Raw genomic sequence first — 23,624 nt, forward strand, 5'->3', positions numbered from 1 at the left:
GGGGGTACCAATGGGTTTCTTTACCTTGCTGCAGATCCGCACCATCGCCATCATTGCCGAGGGCATTCCAGAGGCCCTGACACGCAAACTGATCAAGACAGCTGATAAAAAAGGAGTCACCATCATTGGGCCTGCAACTGTAAGTACTGGGGGCCTGTTTTTCCCCTTCTTTATCTGTCTTAACCTTCAGGTCATCTTGCTCTGAAGCATTAAGTATCTCCTACAACCCATTTTGGCCTCAGTCACATCAAGTGCATGTTAGTTTCTCATTTGAAGGTCACATTAATGTCTTCCATGGTTTGTGTAAACTCTTTGAGGGCTCAGATGGCTTTTTCCATCTCTCATTTTCTTGCAGGTTGGTGGCATCAAACCAGGTTGCTTTAAAATAGGCAACACAGGAGGCATGCTGGATAATATCTTGGCATCCAAACTGTACCGCCCCGGCAGCGTGGCTTATGTTTCACGGTCAGGAGGGATGTCCAATGAGCTCAACAACATCATTTCCCGAACCACTGATGGGGTCTATGAAGGGGTGGCCATTGGAGGAGACAGGTAGGACTCTGGCTTCAACAAAGGCAGGATCTGTTAAGTCAGTCAACAGAAGAACTTAGTGGTTTGGAGGAGGAAGGGCAGGTCGGTGTTAATTTTAGCTCTTTCAGACAAGTTCATGAAACAAATCCAAGTTCTGCCATTTCCCCCCTCCTTGTTCTGCACAGATATCCTGGTTCAACTTTCATGGATCATGTCTTGCGTTACCAGGATACTCCAGGAGTGAAAATGATCGTAGTGCTTGGAGAGGTGAGTGAGATCAGTTCACTCTTACCTGGGCAGCATCCCTGTGTTCTGTTGTGGGAGCAGCTCCCCTGGCTGCCAGGATGCTAAATAACAGCTACAGGTCAGGGGCAGCTCTTCAGGCTGTTCTTGAATAGCCCAATTCTTATTTCATGCTGCTTTAGTTCAGAGAAATTGAATGTATTCCACAGACAAGCACAGGTTCCTCTACCAATCCAGTCCAATAGAGGTTTAGTTTTGAGACTTCAGTTGTTATTCAATGAAACAGGAGAGGAAAAAGAATCTAATTAATGTTTTCATGTGAATCTTGGAGCTGGTTGCTGTAACGATGCAGTTCTGAGCCAGCTCCGCTCTCTTTCTGCAGATTGGAGGCACAGAAGAGTACAAGATCTGCAGGGGTATTAAAGAAGGTCGTATCACCAAGCCCGTGGTGTGCTGGTGTATCGGTACTTGTGCCACCATGTTTTCTTCAGAGGTATGTGCAAATAGGGGGGCAAAAGCATAAAATAAGTCTATATCCATGACAAGAAGAAAATACACCAACCTCTCACTGGGCTTAAACCTCCCAGAATTGCCAGGAGCATGCATATGTTAACAGAAGTTAATAAATACAAATGGTAAAAGCTTTCTGTTCTGCTGGGGTCTGCTTCTAAAGGGAGCCCAAAGACCCCAGGGCATGCAACAGGTTCTAACAGCCACCTGCTTCTGGAGTGGAATGGGAATGATGCAAGGCAAGCAGCTGTGGGGAGTGGGGAATTCAGAGGCAGAGCCTCAGTGGACGTCCTGGAGTGATTCCAGATCAGAAAACATCCTGCATATTGCAGTGCTGACTGTAGTGTGACCAAGAGTTGTGTTAGCCCAGGAGGGCAGATGTGCAGTCACTGGAATTGCGCTGTCACCGTTTCCCAGTCAGTTCTTGATTCTGTCTTACTCTGTGCAGATGAACGAGTGCATTCCTCACTGCTGTCTCCTCTCTTGCTTGTAGGTGCAGTTTGGCCACGCAGGAGCTTGTGCCAACCAGGCTTCTGAAACTGCTGTGGCAAAGAATCAGGCCTTAAAAGAAGCTGGAGTCTTTGTACCCCGGAGTTTTGATGAGCTGGGAGAGGTCATTCAGTAAGTGACACGACCAGGACACCTTCACCAGGGGACAGAAACTGCTGGGGCACTGATTCGAGCCTGATAAAGTAATATATTCCTGCTCAAGGAAAGCAGCTTCTATCCATTATGGGGTTTTAAGGTCCAGATTAAGACCACTTCACTTGTATATCTTAAAAAGGAGCTTAATACCAGGATTCTTTCCCTAGGTCTGTCTACCAGGATCTTGTGGCTAAAAGAGTGATTGAACCAGCTGAGGAAGTGCCTCCTCCAACTGTGCCAATGGACTACTCCTGGGCAAGGGTGAGCTGTGTTGTTTTACCTGCTTTTTGGTTCCTTAGAAGCCAACAAGCTGTCTGCTGTGAGTCTGGATGCTCATGGCAATAATGGTGTTGCCTTGGGGTTATCTCTCACACTTCATAGTGTTACTTGCGAACTCAGTGGCTACACTGGCTCTGGGCTGTGGAGGCTGCTCTGAGGGCAAGCTCGAGGCATTGTTGTTTGACCACTCTGCCTCCTCCTGCCCCTTGCTCCTAATGGGGCTTGTTTAAAATCCCATCTTTATGCTGCAATTCCAGGAGCTGGGTCTGATTCGCAAACCAGCCTCCTTCATGACAAGCATCTGTGATGAGAGAGGCCAGGAACTGATCTATGCTGGGATGCCGATCACTGAGGTCTTCAAAGAAGAGATGGGCATTGGAGGGGTGCTGGGCCTGCTCTGGTTTCAGAGGAGGTGAGGCAGCTTGGGGGAAACCTCTCGGATCCTTTGGCTTCAAGTGTTTCTTGGGTATTATTAGACTTTTAAGCAAAAACTGTAACTCAAGGATTCCTTTGTGGAGATAGGATCACTAGAAATGCCCTCTCTGTTCCCTCTTCTGTCACCATGTCAGCATCTCAAGGCTGATGGGTGTTGAGACCCTGCAGCTCCTTTTCTCTGCTCTGTTTCTTTCAAGCATACACCTATACCAAAAGCCACTATCCAGTAACACCAAATGTCTTGTTACTTAGTTTTCTTCACAGTAAATGACCCCAGTCCCTCTCTCGCTCAGGTTACCCAGGTATGCCTGCCAGTTCATTGAGATGTGCCTGATGGTAACAGCAGACCATGGCCCTGCTGTGTCTGGAGCCCACAACACCATCGTCTGTGCAAGAGCTGGAAAGGATCTTGTCTCAAGTCTCACTTCAGGCCTTCTTACTATCGTAAGTGCCTAATACCCAGCAGATGAGCATCATTACTTACTATTCCACTTAGGTTTTATTACTGTTAATTTAAGATTAGTGCAGAGCCGTGGCCAGGCAGTGTCTGTTCACTTACACTCTGAGTTTCTGTTGACTTCTAGCCCATTTTTCTAGTAAGCAAGCTATTTTGATGTCTGTCACTTGAGCCTAGAAATGTTCTGTAGAGGCCAAACTGTTTCCAGCGTGGTCCCTGTGTGGTTGCTGAGTCTCTTCCAAGACTGACAAGTGAAAATGTGAAGCAAAACTGCAGCTTGCGTTTCCCCCACGCTTGTCTCTAGTGGAGATGTGTTGCCTGCAACAGATGCTTTATCTCAGCTGCGTGCCTAATGGGAATGTTGTGCGTGCCACAGCGATAGGCAGGGCAGATGGGGAAGATAAGCTTGGGCTTGTTTTGTTCCTTAACTGGCGAGTCTTTTGCTGTAATTCCCTTTGTGTGTTGCACCCAGGGTGACCGGTTTGGTGGAGCACTGGATGCTGCAGCTAAAATGTTCAGTAAAGCCTTCGACAGTGGCATTATCCCTATGGAGTTTGTGAATAAGATGAAGAAAGAAGGGAAGCTGATCATGGGCATTGGACACAGAGTCAAATCAGTAAGAGAAGTGCATCCTTACAAGCTGGAGGGCTTTTTAGTGGGAGGGTGGGGGAGAAAAGAAACAGAGGAAAGAAAAGCAGCAACTTTTGAGGCACTTGTTGACCAAATTCTCTTCAACCTACAAACAGCAAAGCTTATGGCAAGTGTCTGTGCGAGAGGCAACGTGAGTGACTGTCATGTGTGTTTAACCTGCAGATAAATAACCCAGACATGAGAGTTCAGATTCTCAAAGACTACGTGAAGCAGCACTTCCCGGCCACCCCGCTGCTGGACTACGCACTTGAAGTAGAGAAGATTACAACTTCCAAGGTGAAATGTGCTACTGTTTTCCTCCCTCCAGGAAATACTGCATTAGAATTGCAGTGTCCCATATGGTTGTTCTATGGCAGACTTGAGGCCAAGTGCAACTACAGCTTGGTAAGGCTGAAGGCATTTGTTAGGACAGGAGGAAAACACTGAATGAAACCAGAACCCATTCCTGGTGTTGGCCACACTGGAAGGGCTGCCTTTAAAGCTGAGGCAGAAGTAGCACGTGTGATGGGCTGGGGCAGATCATCCCTGTGGTTTGAACCAAACACAGGCCCATTGTTTGGGGCTGGTTTTCCATTGCTCACATTAAGTATGGCCTTGTCTATCACTAGGCTTGTGTGTCCACAAGCCCCGAATTGCCCTTGAGGATGGAAGTTGCCTGGTGAACATCATCCACCACTGTTAACATCTTTGTTGGGCTGTGTTCTTGTTTCCTGCAGAAACCAAACCTTATTCTGAATGTAGACGGCTTTATTGGAGTTGCCTTTGTTGATGTACTCAGGAATTGTGGCTCTTTCACGAGGTAAGTCTGGTGGGGGCTGTTTCTCATGGATCATGGCCCTGTAAAAACAATGAGAGCTGTCCCGCCAGCTCATGTGGGGCCAGGGTTTTGGGACGTTGTGAAGGGAGCATAGCCTGGACTTGGGGAGGAAGCTTCCACATGAACTCAGTGTTGCTACTGCCTCTAGAGGAGACTCATAGCCTTGCTAAGATTGATTCCTTAACTAGATCATTGTGAGCAACTATTTAATTTCTTCTCTTTTGCAGGGAAGAAGCAGATGAATATATTGATATAGGAGCTCTTAATGGCATCTTTGTACTAGGCAGGAGCATGGGATTCATTGGTAAGTTTGCCACGTTCCCACCCCTTCCATCCTAGTGAGGGATGCCCAATACTCCTTGTAGGAAGCCAGGAACCAAAGCTCTTTCTAGGCAGAATAAGACAAGGCGGAGCAACAGCACCGTTATAACCCAAACTGCTTCTGGTTTAGGACACTACCTGGATCAGAAGCGGTTGAAGCAGGGTCTGTACCGTCACCCGTGGGATGACATATCCTATGTTCTACCCGAGCACATGACCATGTGAGAGCCTGTACTCTTGCCTCAGAATGGCACTTGAAGACCACAGCAGCCTGCACAGAGGTCAGCCACGAATGGGACTTTGCTGGCTAAAGGCCATTGGTACATAGACATTGAGCTGCCTGGTCCAGCTGTGCGAAGCAACTGTTTTCTAACTAGAACCTTACTCTAATAAAAACCAAAAGTTGTGATATGCCATCTGTTACCTGCTGTATTTAATACTGTCTCTCACCCTTTTCTTCCTGTTTCATTAATCTCCAGAGAAGACTTTAAGGGATGTGGGGGGGAGTTTGCTCATAGGCAGATCTGTTAGTGTGGTACCCATCTGTAACTGTTCCTGATGGAGGGGAAGCTTCCCACCCTTCCCATCAGCCGTGACTTTGGCCTCTCTTTGTTCTTGGCTGTTCTTCAACCCTTTACAGTGTTCTCACCTCCGTCTCCCTGTATCCTGCCTGGTGGGACCACCGCTGATGTGTAATCCATGTTACTCGACCTCGGGTGTAGTAATTTAACGTGTAAAGTTGTAACATACCGCTGTTAAAACTGTGAACCCCCCCGTGTGCCGGTGTCTGTATTTATGCAAACAGCTTCTCCTGTACTATACGAGTGCTGGGCGATGGCTTCTCACTCACGGGAGCTGCAGATCCCAACTCATCTCAGTGATAACTTTACTGTCCTATGCCTCTGTGTATTGTAACCCAACTCAAATAAAGGATACACTACTCAGTTACTCTTCTTCCACTTCCGGCTCCTAGAAAGTGGGGTTTAAAGAGGGGGTAATGGTTGCTACCTCCAACCAGTTCTTCCCTCAGGGAAGGGGCAGTCCCAGGCACAGCTATGGCGTGGGCAGAGAAGAGATTCAGAGCAGCCTGAGGAGGACTTGGGGCTGTTGATCAGTGAGAAACTGAACATGACCCAGCCAGAAACCACCCCTGTCCTGGGCTGCATCAAAAGGAGCGTGACAGGACAGGACTACTCTGCTCTTGTGATACTCCCCTTGCAGCACTGGGTGCGGTTCTGGTGTCCTCAACATCAGTAGGGCTTGGAACAAGTCCAGAGGGGGCCATGAGGATGCTCAGAGTCTGGAGCAGCTCCCGTATGGAGCCAGGCTGGGAACACTGGGGCTGTTCAGCCTGGAGGAGAGAAGCTGCGTGGAGACCTCAGAGCAGCTTCCAGTGTCTGAAGGGGGTACAAGGATGCTGCGGAGGGACCTTCATTAGGGACTGTATCAACAGGACAAGGGGTGATGGGGTCAAACTGAACCAGGGGAAGTTCAGGTTGGACCTAAAGCAGAAGCTCCTCCCTGTGAGGGTGCTGAGGCGCTGGCACAGGGTGCCCAGAGAAGCTGTGGCTGCCCCATCCCTGGCAGTGCTCAAGCTTGGAGCCATGGGTAGCCTGGTTTAGTGTGAGGTGGGAGGGGGTTGGAACGATGACCTTAAGGCCCTTTCCAACCCAAACCACTCCATGGTTCCATGTCCTAGTTAGGAGGCATGGGGGGATACACACGTTGTCTAGGAAACAAGAAATCAGCTCCACACCAACAGTGCCCTTTGGGGGGAGGGAGTTAATTCCTCCTTAAATCCCTGCCCTGCAGCTTGGCCTGAAGGAGGGGAATAAAGGAAAGGCCCCCTCCAGGTTCTGCCAAGCCCTGTGTGCGTGTTCCCGGCCCTTGGTAGCTGTACAGGGTGGGAAGGAGCCCCAGGGCCTCCCTCCTGCCCAGTGCCTGGGCGCTGCCTCCGGCTCTGGCTGCTGTCACACCGGGTCCTACACCGGGAGAGCCACCGGGGCCGGGTCAGGCCCTCAGCTCGCCCTGAGGAGCTCTCAGGGGGGTGATGGAGCCGGTGCCTCCCGCTCCGGGCTGCTCCCGGTGCCGACCCGCGCTGAGGGGAAGCCGCGCTGGGGCCAACCCCGCCACCGTTTTACCTGCGGCGGGGGCACCCCCCCCCCCCCAGCCGCCAGGGGGCAGTGCCGCGCACTTCAGGCTGGCAGCGCAGGCGCATTGCCCGCACCCCACCATGTCGGACAAGATGGCGGCGGCCGCGGCCTCCCCTCAGCCGCAGCCGGGCCCGGGGCCGCCGGCGGTAGCGGAGAGCGGGGCCCCTCGGCCCGGCGGCGGGGGGGAGGTGGAGGCCGAGGCGGAGGAGTTCGGGTGCCCCGCGCACTGCTCCGACCTGGCGTGGCGGCAGAACGAGCAGCGCCGCCACGGCCTCTACTGCGACATCACCCTGGCGTTCGGCGGCGGGCGGCCCGGCCCGGCCCGCGAGTACCGGGCGCACCGCTCCGTGCTGGCCGCCGCCACCGAGTACTTCACCCCGCTGCTGTCGGGCGGCTTCACCGAGTCGCGCTCGGGCCGCGTGGAGCTGCAGAAGTGGAGCTCGGAGGGCGGCCCCGACCCCGACACGGTGGAGGCCATCATCGGGTTCATGTACACCGGCACCATCCGCGTCAGCCCCGGGAACGTGCATGAGGTGCTGGAGATGGCGGACAGGTGAGCGGGGCCGGGCAGCGGGCAGGGCGCGGGGCCGGGGCCGGCATCACCCGTGTGCGTTTGCGCTGCAGGTTCCTCCTGACCCGGTTGAAGGAATTCTGCGGGGAGTTCCTGAAGAAGAAGCTGAACCTCTCCAACTGCGTGGCGGTTCACAGCCTGGCGCACATGTACTCCCTGAACCAGCTGGCCCTCAAAGCGCAGGACATGATCAGGAGGAACTTCTACAGGGTCATCCAGGACGAGGAGTTCTACACGCTGCCCTTCCACCTGGTCAGGGACTGGCTCTCGGACTCGGAGATCACGGTGGACTCTGAAGAAGTCCTCTTTGAGACCGTGCTGAGGTGGGTGCAGAAGAGCCCCGAGGAAAGAGAGAGGTACTTTGAAGATCTCTTTAAACTGCTCAGGTTGTCCCAGATGAAGCCCACTTACCTTACGCGCCACGTCAAGCCGGAAAGGCTGGTGGTGAGCAACGAGGCCTGTGTTAAACTGGTGGCTGAAGCCGTGGAGAGCCATGCCTTGAGGTCTGAGAACTTGCAGCCTGGTAACTTGCAGCATTCTGCTTGTCCGGTAGCGTTGCTGCCGCGGTTCGGGCAGAACATGGATGTCATTATGGTCATTGGTGGTGTGTCGGAGGGAGGGGATTACTTGAGTGAGTGCGTGGGGTATTTCATCGATGAAGATAGGTGGGTAAACTTACCCCACGTCCATAACCACCTGGATGGGCACGCGGTTGCTGTGACAGAGTCGTACGTGTATGTGGCTGGCTCCATGGAACCAGGGTTTGCCAAGACTGTAGAAAGGTACAATCCAAACAGGAATGTCTGGGAGCAAGTCTCCAACCTGCTAACCAGAAAGCATTCCTTTGGCCTTACTGAAGTGAAGGGCAGCTTGTACAGTATTGGTGGGCATGGCAATTTCATCCCTGGCTTTAAAGATGTGTCCGTTTATAACCCTGAGCAAGACAAATGGCTTAACCTGGAGTCAGCCCCCAAGATCCTTCGGGATGTCAAAGCTGTTTCTGTAGAAGACCGTTTCATTTATGTCGCTGCTCGAACCCCGGTTGACAGGGATAGCGAAGATGGGCTGAGGGCAGTCATTATCAGATACGATGCTGACACGAGGCAGTGGCAGGACGTGGAGTCCCTGCCTCTCATTGATAACTATTGCTCTTTTCAGATGTCCGTGGCTAACACGAACTTTTACCACACAGCATCGTGCTGCCCCAAGAGTTACCCTATAGATAATGAGGAGGCCAAGGTAAAGATCTCTGGCAGGGCCTCAGATGAAATACTTGAAAGCTTACCCCCAGAGGTGCTTAGCATTGAAGGAGCAGCTATTTGTTATTATAAAGATGATGTTTTTATCATTGGGGGGTGGAAAAACAGTGATGATACTGACAAGCAGTACAGGAAGGAGGCCTATCGGTACTGTGCGGAGAGAAAGCGCTGGATGCTTTTGCCTCCTATGCCTCAGCCCCGGTGCAGAGCAGCAGCCTGCCACGTGAGGATTCCCTTCAGGTGCTTGCAGGGCACGCAGAGGTACCCTATGCCACAAAATCTCATGTGGCAAAAGGACAGAATAAGGCAAATGCAGGAAAGGCAGATGCAGGAAATACACCGACACTCCCTGAGCTTGCGGAGGATCCCCCGCTCACAGATAGAGTGCTAGCTCATGGAACATCCCTCCTGATGAGTCTCGGAAGTAGTGTCTTGTTAGGCTGGAGATGTCTTTATAAGACATGAGGGTGTTGGTTTAGTTTGATGCATAAAGCCAGCATCTTTTATGTACTGAGTATTAAGAAGCTGAGAAATGGAGGATGGATGGGAATTGAGGAGCTATGTGAATCCAACAGTATTACTCAGTGGTGCCCAGGGAGAAGCCGTGGCCTGTATCGGGCTGTGAGGTATCCCCAGGAACATTATGTCTGTTACTTCTGTCTTGGGATCTTTGTTTTCAAGGACTTCTTTGGAGTTAGGCTCCAACAGTTGTATTTTGAAAATCAAAGATCCCTGTTGTAATAAGTCAGTGGTTACATTTGTATGTGCTTGAAAGCACCTCTCCTCTTTTATTTGCACTTATCTATTGACATTCCTTTGAGTCTCTCCTCCTCAATGACTAAACTTCACATGCGGTTTGTGTTAGTATACTTTGCTTTGCCACGCTGGAGGCAAGTACACTAGTTACATCTGTGTATGAAAACAAAAGCACAATCTTTCCTTATCAACTTACTGCAGGATGGTTCTATGTGTACTCCGTATTTTGTATCTGTCTGTTGTAGAGAGGCTGCAGCGTTTGCTTGTGAATGGATGGTTGGTAGAACACAAGGCACTTGCCAGAGCAGAGAGCTCAAGGCAGTAAAGAAGATGCTTTGTGTTTGACAGCTTCGTTAGGAACTGGGCTCAACATCAGCCTGAGAAAAGGAGTGAAACCCAACAAAGTACCACCCGCCAGCACGGACTGGTTCCTGCTGTCAGTGTAGAGTAGTAAGAAGGAGGGTATTTCACAGTAACGGCCTGAAACCAGAGCTGGTTGTAGACCCTTCCTCATGTGTTGTACACCTTTTAAGCCTAGTGAAAAGGTGATCAGAAGAACCTCCGTGAGCCTGTTTCCAGTCTGTCTTTGACAATCAGATCTCTTTGCCTTCGGTACCCTCTCTCCTGTGCTGCAGGGTCCGTCACAAATCCACAAGTAGTGTCCTCTTGAAGCAAGACACTTGAGTTTTCGTAGTGTCTCAACAGCTGGATTTCCCCACTTAGTGTGGTGGGAAGATTGAAGCTGATTTCAATACCTTTCGGTGTGCCAAGGGGGTTTTACATAAACCAGTGCCCTGACTGGCTCTGGTTCACTTCCTGCTGTGCTCCAAGGAACAGAAAGGGAAGATTTCCTTCAGAGTAAATGGTTACTGTCCCACCAAACACTCCTCCTTCCTGATCTCAAGAGCTCCAGCACGGTTGAGGTTACTGCCAGATTGAATGCATCCTTCCTCCCTTCATTTCTTCCCCATCCTTCCCTCCATTTGAATGTTCCAGGCGTTCACATGCAGCCTAACTCAGGATCTTAGGGAGGGGAAAGGGAGGAGTATGCAGGGTGTTCCAGAATTTGTCTAGACAAACCTTGCTGGAGAATGTATTTACTGTCTTTGGTTCTTACCATGGTTTTCTGGTGGTTTTGTTGTGGGCAACTTCTTTGCAAAAGAACTTCTAAAACAGTTTGGCTTTTTGTTTTGTTTTGTTTGAACTGTTTAGCTTTCTGAGCTGATACTTCCCATTTCCCAATTCAGCACCAACCTAGATCAGAGCTGAAACACTGGGTAAGTCTTTCAACCACACAGTGTGTCACGGTCTCTCTGATGTCTACAGCCCTTTCTGCTCTGCTTTGCAGTTGCCACTTTGGAAATCAATAACTTGTCTTGTAGCCTTGGTTAAACAAAAAGAAGTTGAACATCCTAGCAGTTTGTCTCAATTTAGTCACCTGTAGTAACTCTGTTGTATTTTCTTTGCCTGTCGGATTGTTAGGGCAGATGAAATTGTATGATGCCGGCCTAAGAGAACAAGTAGGTAACGCTTGCTCAGGTTTAAGGCTGATGTCCAGAAGTGACCGTTACCAAATCAGCCTGTGAGCAAGGGCTTACTCTGTGGAGTTTGGCCCATGAGCTCTTGCAGGTTTGGCTTGAGTAGTTTAAGAACTGGAACTAAATCTGCTGATTTAACTTTACTTTGTAGGAGGTGATTTCAAGGTACTTCACCAGACTTTGCACAGAAACAACAGAGAAAAGTTTTTGTGCTCTCCCCGCTGACTTGGTTGTAGGGGTTTGACAAGCAGCTGAAGGATGGCGTATATGAGACCAGCCCTGTCAAAGCCCTCTTGTGGTCTGTCAGTTAATATGGACAATATATAGGGAGAAATCCCAAGGTTATTTCTGGTGGAAGATGAACTGAATAGTTTGACATGTGGCAGCATGTGACCAAATTCGATACAAGAACAAACTTAACTGCAGTCATTCTTTTTCAAAGCAAAACTGATACTGCATTTAACCATGAGAACTTTTGGCTAACACACAGGCTCCATAGTTTACTAAAAACATTCCACTCCAAGACAGTGTCAAAAGAGCTTTAGCATCCAGAGCACGGGAATGCCAGCCGTGATTCCCTACGTGACGCCCTGTACCTGTGTGCTGTGTCTGCATGGTGAGTGAGGGGCACAGTTGCACTTGCTCAGACTCTTGCTATGCCAGTTGTATGGGTTTTTAAAGTCATTGGGTTTGTCTTGGGGTCTTTTAACCTTGACTTTAAATGGACCAATTGCATTACACATGGGTTTTAACTGACAGCTCTAACTACCCATTGTATCACATGTAGGTGTTTGGAAGAGCTGCATTATTGGCTCTGTGTTGTAGCCCACTAACCTGTGAGGCTCACAACAGCTCCTCTGTGGCCCCTGACTGCCGTAGCTTGCTGCCTGTCGATAAAACGATCCTAGAAGCAGAAGCCTGGAGGTTCTTTCAGTGTGTCTATAGTGGCCCGTTCCATGTCAGCAAAGACCCAAGTGTGTATGCAGTAAGTATTGGAAGGCCAACTTCTGGCTTTACTAATGTAAAAGAGCACTGGGAGGAGTGTTCCCTCCTCCTCATGAGCATCAATCTCCACCTGTACTGAATATGTGCCACAAAATGCATGTTTCATGTCCTGTCTTCCTGCTCAGAGCATCAGTGGAGTAGGACACATCCTGCCTCACACTCGGCAGTCAGTGTAGTAATTTCTAGGTGCCACGTGTGTACATAGTGTTTTCTAACTACCTGAATGCTCTGTTAGTATGCTGGGTTTGTAATGAAGACATGCCAACTTTTTAGCATGCGTTATGAATAGCCAGGCCAAGCGTTCTGCAGTACTATTTTCAATACCATCTTTTCTCCATCACAGTCAGTGTTAACATGGGAACTGTTGGCTCAACTTGTGTGTCAGGGAATCCACTGATCTCTACTGACAGACTGAGTCACAAAGCATTGCAACCCTTTGGGTTCTGTTTAACACAACCTAGTTCACAGTACGTTGTAACTCTCAGTGGGCTTAAAAAAGCAAGCTTCAAGTAAGGGGTGTATGGCTTAGATTTATTGCCAGCTGTGTCCACGTTATGCAGGGTGTAAATCATATCTCCAGTTGTCAGTCCTGAAGTGGAAGTCTGCTAAACCAGGTGCTCTTGAGGATCTAATCCTGTTACTAACATGAATGTGAAGTGTGGAACTAACGAGGTGTTAGAAAGACCATTAATAGTCAGATGCTCCTCATAGGTGCGTGTCACCGTGGATCACGGCAGCGGTGCTCTCCTGTGTTAATGTAGACTTCCATGAGTGCCTGGGGAGCAGCACGCCTGCACTGGCTTCCAGTAAGGTAACGTAGTGTGTGTGCGTCTAGGTTTGACACAAACCCTACTGTCACGTTCTTTACCTTAAATACACTGTACTAAAGTTTATTGTAAGAAGTGAATTAGTAAACCCTTTATTTCTCTAGCATCCTTTGTTGTACTTTTCACTATCTCAGTTGCTGCAGAGGTCGGGGCCGATGCACACGTTTTGCGGTGCCATAGAAGGAAAGCTTTAAATATTAAAAGGAGGAGGGCCACAAGGATGCTCAGGGGACATATGAAGATAGGCTGAGAAAGTTGGGGCTCTTCAGCCTGGAGAAGAGAAGGCTGCGTGGAGACCTCAGAGCAGCTTCCAGTGTCTGAAGGGGGCCTCTAGGGATGCCGGGGGTGGACTCTTCATTAGGGACTGTAGTGATAGGACAAGGGGTAATGGGTTAAAACTGAAACAGGGGAAGTTTAGATTGGATCTAAGGAGGAAATTCTTTCCTGTGAGGGCAGTGAGGCACTGGAATGGGTGCCCAGGGAGGTTGTGAATGCTCCATCCCTGGCAGTGTTCAAGGCCAGGTTGGACAAGGCCTTGGGTGATATGGTTTAGAGCGAGGTGTCCCTGCCCATGGCAGGGGGGATGGAAACTGAAAAGACTTGAAGGTCTGGCCAACCCAAACTATTCTATGATTCTACGATTAATTCTTCCTTATGGCCTTTATAATTTTATTGATCTGGTTTAGAACAGAAGTCAGTACATTCACTTGCTGCTCAGAGGGCTTTATTTGCTGCACGGAGCTGTTTATACAGGCAGGCTGCTGCTTTGAAGACAGTGACCTGATTTCATTTTGAGGGTTGTCCAGCTCCCTGCCGGCACGTAGTCCCTGATGTTGGAGAGGCCTGGCACCACGCAGCAGCTCAGAGAACGTCCTTCATGTTCATTTCTTCTTCTTCTCTCCCTTCTTTCTCCTCCTCTCTCTCTCTCTCTCTCTCTCCTTGATGTTGTGCCACTCGTTGGCCTTTTCATCGTAGCGCTCTGCTGTGGGAATCGTCCTATAGCCGTTGAAGCCCCCAACCACGTACAAGAAGTCCTCCACCACCTCGATGCCGAAGTTGCTGCGAGGGTTGAACATGGGGGGGACCGCGTGCCAGGTGTCGTTGACAGGGTTGTACGCTTCCACGCTGCGGAGCCGGTTCACTCCATCAAATCCTCCTACCTGTGAATGCCAAGGGCACGGAGTTGAACCTGGCTCTTCCTCACCTGCTCAGCCAGCTGGGTCATTACATAGAGTTACAGAATCACAGAGCAGTTTGGGGTGGAAAGGACCTTAAAATCATTGCGTTCCAGCTCCCTGCTATGGACAAGGACACCTCACGCGTGTTGCCCAAGGCTCTGTCCAACCTGGCCTTGAACACTGCCAGGGATGGAGCATTCACCACTTCTTTGGGTAACCCATTCCAGTGCCTCACCACCCTCGCAAGGAAGAACTTCCTGCACAAGGGGAAGTGGCCCTGCCTCGCCGAGCTCAGCTGAGCATTGCTGAGAGCGTGGCATCTCAAAACGTGTGCTCATTGCAGGCTGCTCCCTTGTTCCTCCTGAAACATCCAAAAGTATTTTGTGCAGCTGTCAGATTTCACACTTTACAGGGTTTAAATGCAGTATATGGCTGGGGTGAATGGGACCGAGCGAGGCCTCTGTGCTGCTGAACCTGTTGGCAGCAGCCGAAACTCATTGATTTGCTGTAGATGCTTAAAAATAGCCTGTACATTGCTCAGAACCAGAAGCGTGCAGGTGACGATGTTCTCAGGAGGCTCCCATGGGTTCAAACTGAACCAAGGGAAGTTCAGGTTGGACCTAAAGCAGAAGCTCTTCCCTGTGAGGGTGCTGAGGTGCTGGCACAGGGTGCCCAGAGGAGCTGTGGCTGCCCCATCCCTGGCAGTGTTCAAGGCCAGCTTGGACGCAGGGGCTTGGCCAAGCTGCTCCAGTGGAAGGGGTCTGTGTCCATGGCAGGAGGACAGAGCTGGGTGAGCTTTAAGGGCCCTTCCAACCCAACCCATTCCATGATTCTGTTCCTTCCTTCCTTCCCTACATCTCACTTCAAAGTAAAAGGCCAGCATTGAAGTCCAGGAGATGCAGATCAGCAAAGGGTGAGTATTACACGTGCTGGGGGCTGCGAGGGCAGAGGCACCGGCCTCCCTTACCGCATACACCTCGTTTCGGTACGCGATGACTCCTAGTCCGCTTCTGCTGCTGCTCATGGGCGCTATGAAGCTCCACTGCCCTGTGCTGGCGTTGTACACTTCCGCAGTGTCCAGGTACATGTAGCCATTGAAGCCACCACATATGTACACCTGAGCAGGGGAGGAAGGCAGAGGGTGAGCAGGGCAGTTGTACTGCTGGTAGGAGGACACGAAGGGAAAACGAATGATGTGGCTGGATGGGTTTTATAGGGGGAGGTTGGTTTGGTTTTCAGTGGGAATGGGGCTGGCATCCTGGCTTTGAACGAGTACAAGCACAGTGTGTTCTTCAGGCCAGCAGGATTTTGACCCTTTTATTTCCCTAACTGCATGAGGCAGACAGGCCCTCGGGCAGGTTCAAGCCATTCCTCTTGACCTGTGCCTCCATCCCTTGTCCCAAGCCCCTCTCCAGCTTTCCTGCAGCCCCTTTAGGCACTGGAGCTGCTCTCAGGTCTCCCCTTCAGGAGCCTTCTCTTCTCCAGGCTGCCCCACCCCAGCTCTCTCAGCCTGGCTCAGGGCAGAGCTGCTCCAGCCCTCACAGCATCCCCATGGCCTCCTCTGGACCCACTCCAGCAGCTCCACATCCTTCTAGTGCTGGATCAGAGCTGCAGGGGGGATCTCCCAGAGCACAGCCGAGGGGAAGAATCCCCTCTCTGAGCTGCTGCTCACCAAGGGGTTCTGGCTGCAAGTGCTCACTGTGGGGCCATGTGAAAGGACAGGCCCTGTGTGTGATGCTGCGCACGTGCTTGGTTCCTCACCCCAACCCGACCCGCTCCCCGGTAACGTGGCCTTTACCTTGTCATGCAGCGTGGTGGCACTGGCATCGCTCCTCTGCTCCTCCATGGGGGTGACCAGCGTCCACTGGTTCGTCTCGGGCTCGTACCGCTCGGCCGTGTTGAGGCGCGTGTGGCCGTCGAACCCCCCCATGGCGTAGATGAAGCCGTCGAGGACGGCGACGCTGACGTAGCAGCGGCGCGAGTGCATGGGCGCGACCTGGTGCCATGTCTTCCGCAGGGGGTCGAACCTCTTGACGCTGTTCAAGAATTGCATGCCGTCGAAGCCGCCTACGACGTAGATGAAGCCTTTCAAATAGACCGTGCCGTGGGAGGCGATGGGGCTCCCTTGCTCGCTTGTCACGTTCATCCACTTGTCCGCCCGCACGTCGTACGTCTCCATGGCGTTGGTGGGGACGTCCCTGTTCCAGCCCCCGACAGCAAACAGGACGGTGTAGGGCAGGCGAGGCCGGCTGAGCGGGCTGGTGGAGGCCGGGTAAGAGGGCCCGTGCCTGTTGAGGTGGTCCATCTCCGTCAGCGTGTCCATGATGAGGCCTCGGCAGTTTGGCTCTCGTCACGGACCCTCCTGCGTTTTGACCTCGTTCATGAAGAATTACGCTTGCATCAATGGCAGTCGAACCAGGAAAGCACAGAAAGGGGGGGTTAGGGGCAGAATTCCTATGGTGTCCATGCGGGAGAGCCACCGTGCTCGATGGTTTTGCTGTAAGAGAGCCAGAGAACTCAATGTGTCGCTTATAGCTAGTCCAGAAAGGGGGGTGCAGGGGTAAATCGCTTGATTTCATGGTGGGGAGCCTGCTGCTGCTTTGGCACGAGGCTCTCCTCTTTGCAGACTCAAACTGCCCTAATGCCTGCTGCTGTTTGCGTGGCTCATGCACAAATAGAGGCTCTGCATGTGCAGAGATAACGTCCCCTGTGAACTTTGGTCCCTCCTGGCTGCTACAAGCAGCTGAACGCGAGGAAACGGGCCCAGCGCAGGGTCTTCAAGAGCCCGAGGCTGTGAAAGGGAGCTTCCCCCAGCCTGCCAAGAGGAGCGGCGCGGCTGCGGCCCTGCAGAGCCTTGCCACAGAACAGCAACTCAGCAGCTCGGCGATGTGGTGCCGCCGGTTCCGGGGGTCGTGGTCAATCCACTTGACGATAGCCTTGAACACGGCATCCTCTTCGCGCGAGCCCTCCGTCCTTCTCAATGATGTTCTTCAGGTCACTGACGGAGAGCTCCAGGAACTCCTCGGAGAAAGAACCTCGGCGACGGCCTCGAAGTGCTGGAGGATGAGCAGGAAGGCTGCTTCCTGCAGCTCGGGGAGTAGCAGTAAAAGCTCCCTCGTCAGCCTGTAGATGCCAATGCAGTTCTCAAAGCAGAGCTGGGACTCGAGGAGCTCGCAGCACAGCCGGACGATGCCCATGACGTTGAACTGGTCTGCGGCGATGAGCAGGTTTTCCACGTTCTCGGTGGTGATGTCAACGGTCTGGGTGTAGGCGTACTCGATAATGAGCCTCATCATTTCGGGTGAAATCCCGGGGATTTTGTACACCGTCTTCTCGGCCCTGTTCCAGCTGCTGGCGAACAAAGCCCTGGAAAACCAAAGCAGTGCTGGAGGCAAACCCAGCTTTGCTGGGTTAAACCCTGCCCGTTATCCCCTGGGCACCCGTTTGGGTACCAGCAGTAGCCATGCTGGGGGGCCGTGGGGTTTTATCCATGTTTCATCAGTGATGGAAGCACCAGGGCGGCCTGACCCAGGCTAGGCAATGCCACCCATCCCCTCTGACCCACCTGAAATAGGGACTGCAGCTGCAGAGGATGCTCTTGTGAGCATTAAATTCAATGCCATCCACACTGATGATCACATCAGAGAGTTTCCCCTCGAGACAAAGCTCATTGAAGATGGCACAAGCCATGGCACTCATCTTCCTGTCCATGTGTGAGCTGTTTCCCCAGGTGGACGACAACCTGTTTCCCATGGTGAAGCCTGAGGCCAGGAGAGTTGCCTCTCTCGGGGCGTTTGGCTTTGTCTCCCCAACATCAGCTCTGCCCGCTGGTTATAGAACATGCTCCATTATGACATCACAAGCTCAGGGGACCTGGGCAGCAGCACCTGGGAACAGGGTCCTGGCCCCTCCAGCCCCTGATCCATGGCTGCCCCATAGCCCAGGCTGTGCTGGACCAGGCCCCATTGATGGCTGAGGAGGAAGGGCCTCAAGGTTCCCCTGCAGCCCCTTCATGCCATTCTGCATGGGGATAAAGCTCCCCAGGTGCAGGCACCGATGGCTGCTGCAGTGCCCCTGAACCAGCTCATGCAGGAGGAAGCTGAGGCCCAGGTTAGCTCATGTCAGTGATGGAGCCACAAGTGCTGGGTCTGCTGCTGCCTTTGGAGGGGTGGAAAGAGCTGCCTGGGGCTGAGGAGGGGATGTGGGGCACAGGGATCCCCATCCTGCTGTAGCTCATTGCCGGCTGCTTGTCATCGTGTCTGGGTGTACCAGGAAACAGCTCTCGGAGGCAACTGGCTGCCCCATCCCTGGCAGTGTTGGACACAGGGGCTTGGAGCAAGCTGCTCCAGTGGAATGGGTCCCTACCCGTGGCAGGGGTTGGAGCTGGATGCGGCTCAAGCTCCCTTCAACCCGAACCATTCCGGGTGCCGGGCTCCTGCCGGGGCGGGCTCTGAGTCCAGCCCGTTCGTTCCTCGCTGCCCTGGGCCCTGCTGCGGTTTTTGCCCCTTCCCTTCCCTTCCCTCTTCCCGCGTTCTGCCCCGCACGGCGCTGCTGCGCATGCGCCGCCTCCGGCTCCGGCCCCGCCTCGCCCCCAACGGCTCCGCACGCCCCGGCCCGGCCCCGGCTCCTCCCCGCGGTTGCGCGGCTCCGGCGCGGGTGGGCCCGGCGGTGCCCGGAGCGCAGCGATGGCGGGAGGGGAGCTGCGGGAGCGGGGCCCGGCGGGGGCTGGAGGGCACCGCAGCCCCGGGAGCCCCGCTGGGGCCCGGGCACCGCAGCGCGGTTTCTGCCCGCAGGTGCCCGAGCTGGAGAACGCCACGGTCCGCATCCGGCACCCGGAGCGTGCGGCCGGGATCATCCGGTCCCTCAAGGAGCAGGGGGCGAGCAGACTGCAGGTACCGGCCCCGGGGCGGGGGGGGGGGAGCGCGGTGAGGGGTTGGGGTGCTCCGCGCCCAACCGGGTACCGGGAGCACCGTCCCCACGCTGCGCAGGTGGAGAAGCCCCAGGGGAGAGGCAGGACCTGGGGGCGGCTCTCCCTGGAAGCAGGGCGTTCACTCCGCTCTTTCCCATCTCTCCACCGCCAGCTGAAGGATCTGCTGCACTATTACAGAGCTGGTTGTAGACCCTTCCTCATGTGTTGTACACCTTTTAAGCCTAGTGAAAAGGTGATCAGAAGAACCTCCGTGAGCCTGTTTCCAGTCTGTCTTTGACAATCAGATCTCTTTGCCTTCGGTACCCTCTCTCCTGTGCTGCAGGGTCCGTCACAAATCCACAAGTAGTGTCCTCTTGAAGCAAGACACTTGAGTTTTCGTAGTGTCTCAACAGCTGGATTTCCCCACTTAGTGTGGTGGGAAGATTGAAGCTGATTTCAATACCTTTCGGTGTGCCAAGGGGGTTTTACATAAACCAGTGCCCTGACTGGCTCTGGTTCACTTCCTGCTGTGCTCCAAGGAACAGAAAGGGAAGATTTCCTTCAGAGTAAATGGTTACTGTCCCACCAAACACTCCTCCTTCCTGATCTCAAGAGCTCCAGCACGGTTGAGGTTACTGCCAGATTGAATGCATCCTTCCTCCCTTCATTTCTTCCCCATCCTTCCCTCCATTTGAATGTTCCAGGCGTTCACATGCAGCCTAACTCAGGATCTTAGGGAGGGGAAAGGGAGGAGTACGCAGGGTGTTCCAGAATTTGTCTAGACAAACCTTGCTGGAGAATGTATTTACTGTCTTTGGTTCTTACCATGGTTTTCTGGTGGTTTTGTTGTGGGCAACTTCTTTGCAAAAGAACTTCTAAAACAGTTTGGCTTTTTGTTTTGTTTTGTTTGAACTGTTTAGCTTTCTGAGCTGATACTTCCCATTTCCCAATTCAGCACCAACCTAGATCAGAGCTGAAACACTGGGTAAGTCTTTCAACCACACAGTGTGTCACGGTCTCTCTGATGTCTACAGCCCTTTCTGCTCTGCTTTGCAGTTGCCACTTTGGAAATCAATAACTTGTCTTGTAGCCTTGGTTAAACAAAAAGAAGTTGAACATCCTAGCAGTTTGTCTCAATTTAGTCACCTGTAGTAACTCTGTTGTATTTTCTTTGCCTGTCGGATTGTTAGGGCAGATGAAATTGTATGATGCTGGCCTAAGAGAACAAGTAGGTAACGCTTGCTCAGGTTTAAGGCTGATGTCCAGAAGTGACCGTTACCAAATCAGCCTGTGAGCAAGGGCTTACTCTGTGGAGTTTGGCCCATGAGCTCTTGCAGGTTTGGCTTGAGTAGTTTAAGAACTGGAACTAAATCTGCTGATTTAACTTTACTTTGTAGGAGGTGATTTCAAGGTACTTCACCAGACTTTGCACAGAAACAACAGAGAAAAGTTTTTGTGCTCTCCCCGCTGACTTGGTTGTAGGGGTTTGACAAGCAGCTGAAGGATGGCGTATATCAGACCAGCCCTGTCAAAGCCCTCTTGTGGTCTGTCAGTTAACATGGACAATATATAGGGAGAAATCCCAAGGTTATTTCTGGTGGAAGATGAACTGAATAGTTTGACAGGAGGACCCGGGTAACTATAGACCGGTTAGCCTCACCTCCGTTCCTGGGAAAGTGATGGAACACCTTATCCTTGTTGCCATCTTAAGGCATATCAAGGATAAGAGGGTTATGAGGGGCAGTCAACATGGCTTCACCAAGGGGAAGTCGTGCTTGACCAATCTTGTAGCCTTTTATGAGGAAATAACACGGTGGATGGATGATGGTAGAGCGGTGGATGTGGTCTACCTCGACTTCAGCAAAGCGTTTGACACGGTCTCCCACAGCATCCTCACAGCTAAATTGAGGAAGTGTGGTCTGGATGATCGGGTAGTGAGGTGGACTGTGAACTGGCTGAAGGAGAGAAGCCAGAGAGTTGTAGTCTATGGGGCGGAGTCTAGTTGGAGGCCTGTATCTAGTGGAGTGCCTCAAGGGTCGGTACTGGGACCAGTATTATTTAATATATTCATCAACGATTTAGATGAGGGAATTGAGTGTACTATCAGCAAGTTTGCTGATGACACTAAGCTGGGAGGGGTGGCCGACACGCCAGAAGGCTGTGCTGCCATCCAGAGGGACCTGGACAGGCTGGAGAGCTGGGCGGGGAATAGCTTGATGAAATATAACAAGGGAAAGTGTAGAGTCCTGCATCTGGGCAGGAACAACCCCAGGTTCCAGTATAGGCTGGGGAACGACCTGTTAGAGAGCAGTGCAGGGGAGAGGGACCTGGGGGTCCTGGTGGACGACAGGGTGACCATGAGCCGACACTGTGCCCTTGTGGCCAAGAAGGCCAATGGCATCCTGGGGTGTATTAGAAGGGGGGTGGTTAGTAGGTCGAGAGAGGTCCTCCTTCCCCTCTACTCTGCCCTGGTGAGACCTCATCTGGAATATTGTGTCCAGTTCTGGGCCCCTCAGTTTAAAAAGGACAGGGACCTGCTGGAGAGAGTCCAGCGCAGGGCAACTAAGATGATTAAGGGAGTGGAGCATCTCCCTTATGAGGAAAGACTGAGGGAGCTGGGTCTCTATAGTTTGGAGAAGAGGAGATTGAGGGGTGACCTTATTAGTGTATATAAATATATAAAGGGGGAGTGTCACGAGGATGGAGCCAGGCTCTTCTCAGTGGCAAACAATGAAAGGACAAGGGGTAATGGGTACAAATTGGAGCACAAGAGGTTCCACTTAAACCTGAGAAGAAACTTCTTCTCAGTGAGGGTGACGGAACACTGGAACAGGCTGCCCAGGGAGGTTGTGGAATCTCCTTCTTTGGAGACATTCAAGACCCGCCTGGACACGTTCCTGTGTAACCTTATCTAGGTGTTCCTGCTCCGGCAGGGGGATTGGACTAGATGAGCTTTTGAGGTCCCTTCCAATCTCTAACCTACTGTGATACTGTGTGACATGTGGCAGCATGTGACCAAATTCGATACAAGAACAAACTTAACTGCAGTCATTCTTTTTCAAAGCAAAACTGATACTGCATTTAACCATGAGAACTTTTGGCTAACACACAGGCTCCATAGTTTACTAAAAACATTCCACTCCAAGACAGTGTCAAAAGAGCTTTAGCATCCAGAGCACGGGAATGCCAGCCGTGATTCCCTACGTGACGCCCTGTTACCTGTGTGCTGTGTCTGCATGGTGAGTGAGGGGCACAGTTGCACTTGCTCAGACTCTTGCTATGCCAGTTGTATGGGTTTTTAAAGTCATTGGGTTTGTCTTGGGGTCTTTTAACCTTGACTTTAAATGGACCAATTGCATTACACATGGGTTTTAACTGACAGCTCTAACTACCCGTTGTATCACATGTAGGTGTTTGGAAGAGCTGCATTATTGGCTCTGTGTTGTAGCCCACTAACCTGTGAGGCTCACAACAGCTCCTCTGTGGCCCCTGACTGCCGTAGCTTGCTGCCTGTCGATAAAACGATCCTAGAAGCAGAAGCCTGGAGGTTCTTTCAGTGTGTCTATAGTGGCCCGTTCCATGTCAGCAAGATCCTAGTGTGTATGCAGTAAGTATTGGAAGGCCAACTTCTGGCTTTACTAATGTAAAAGAGCACTGGGAGGAGTGTTCCCTCCTCCTCATGACAATCACACTCCTCCACCTGTACTGAATATGTGCCACAAAATGCATGTTTCATGTCCTGTCTTCCTGCTCAGAGCATCAGTGGAGTAGGACACATCCTGCCTCACACTCGGCAGTCAGTGTAGTAATTTCTAGGTGCCACGTGTGTACATAGTGTTTTCTAACTACCTGAATGCTCTGTTAGTATGCTGGGTTTGTAATGAAGACATGCCAACTTTTTAGCATGCGTTATGAATAGCCAGGCCAAGCGTTCTGCAGTACTATTTTCAATACCATCTTTTCTCCATCACAGTCAGTGTTAACATGGGAACTGTTGGCTCAACTTGTGTGTCAGGGAATCCACTGATCTCTACTGACAGACTGAGTCACAAAGCATTGCAACCCTTTGGGTTCTGTTTAACACAACCTAGTTCACAGTACGTTGTAACTCTCAGTGGGCTTAAAAAAGCAAGCTTCAAGTAAGGGGTGTATGGCTTAGATTTATTGCCAGCTGTGTCCACGTTATGCAGGGTGTAAATCATATCTCCAGTTGTCAGTCCTGAAGTGGAAGTCTGCTAAACCAGGTGCTCTTGAGGATCTAATCCTGTTACTAACATGAATGTGAAGTGTGGAACTAACGAGGTGTTAGAAAGACCATTAATAGTCAGATGCTCCTCATAGGTGCGTGTCACCGTGGATCACGGCAGCGGTGCTCTCCTGTGTTAATGTAGACTTCCATGAGTGCCTGGGGAGCAGCACGCCTGCACTGGCTTCCAGTAAGGTAACGTAGTGTGTGTGCGTCTAGGTTTGACACAAACCCTACTGTCACGTTCTTTACCTTAAATACACTGTACTAAAGTTTATTGTAAGAAGTGAATT

General features: G+C 51.7%; 2 protein-coding genes and 1 pseudogene across 3 annotated transcripts in view; 2 read left to right on the forward strand and 1 right to left on the reverse strand.

Annotated features, from left to right (window-relative positions):
* ACLY (ATP citrate lyase) overlaps positions 1 to 5,837 on the forward strand; it is a 35,548-nt gene extending 29,711 nt beyond the window's left edge. For both annotated transcript variants that reach the window (XM_061343159.1, XM_061343158.1), the window contains exons 16-28: positions 35 to 139; positions 356 to 552; positions 717 to 798; positions 1,157 to 1,267; positions 1,778 to 1,905; positions 2,097 to 2,190; positions 2,466 to 2,620; positions 2,937 to 3,087; positions 3,573 to 3,716; positions 3,914 to 4,027; positions 4,468 to 4,550; positions 4,796 to 4,872; positions 5,020 to 5,837. In XM_061343159.1, the coding sequence (XP_061199143.1) occupies positions 35 to 139; positions 356 to 552; positions 717 to 798; positions 1,157 to 1,267; positions 1,778 to 1,905; positions 2,097 to 2,190; positions 2,466 to 2,620; positions 2,937 to 3,087; positions 3,573 to 3,716; positions 3,914 to 4,027; positions 4,468 to 4,550; positions 4,796 to 4,872; positions 5,020 to 5,114 (1,536 nt within the window). In that variant the 3' untranslated portion in view covers positions 5,115 to 5,837. The remainder of the gene's footprint in view (positions 1 to 34; positions 140 to 355; positions 553 to 716; positions 799 to 1,156; positions 1,268 to 1,777; positions 1,906 to 2,096; positions 2,191 to 2,465; positions 2,621 to 2,936; positions 3,088 to 3,572; positions 3,717 to 3,913; positions 4,028 to 4,467; positions 4,551 to 4,795; positions 4,873 to 5,019) is intronic.
* A 1,241-nt stretch (positions 5,838 to 7,078) lies between these two features.
* Positions 7,079 to 10,981, forward strand: KLHL11 (kelch like family member 11). The gene is made up of 2 exons (XM_061343226.1): positions 7,079 to 7,595; positions 7,667 to 10,981. Exons 1-2 carry the CDS (start codon positions 7,123 to 7,125, stop codon positions 9,261 to 9,263), a joined length of 2,070 nt encoding a protein of 689 aa, XP_061199210.1. The 5' UTR covers positions 7,079 to 7,122; the 3' UTR covers positions 9,264 to 10,981.
* Positions 10,982 to 13,743: 2,762 nt separating this feature from the next.
* Positions 13,744 to 17,929, reverse strand: LOC133206899 (kelch-like protein 10; annotated as a pseudogene).
* Between the last annotated feature and the right edge of the window lie 5,695 nt (positions 17,930 to 23,624).

Source organism: Neopsephotus bourkii, unplaced genomic scaffold (assembly GCF_033783945.1).
Source record: "Neopsephotus bourkii isolate Nb327-2 ecotype Australia unplaced genomic scaffold, CSIRO-AGI_Nbou_v1 NB_1821, whole genome shotgun sequence".
Lineage (NCBI taxonomy): Eukaryota > Metazoa > Chordata > Aves > Psittaciformes > Psittacidae > Neopsephotus > Neopsephotus bourkii.

Bases quoted from the DNA above. Each gene is read 5' to 3' on its own strand.
- KLHL11 (XM_061343226.1), top strand. From the start codon at position 7,123: ATGTCGGACAAGATGGCGGCGGCCGCGGCCTCCCCTCAGCCGCAGCCG. The intron at 7,596-7,666 runs GTGAGCGGGGCC...TTTGCGCTGCAG, and splicing joins GTGCTGGAGATGGCGGACAG to GTTCCTCCTGACCCGGTTGA.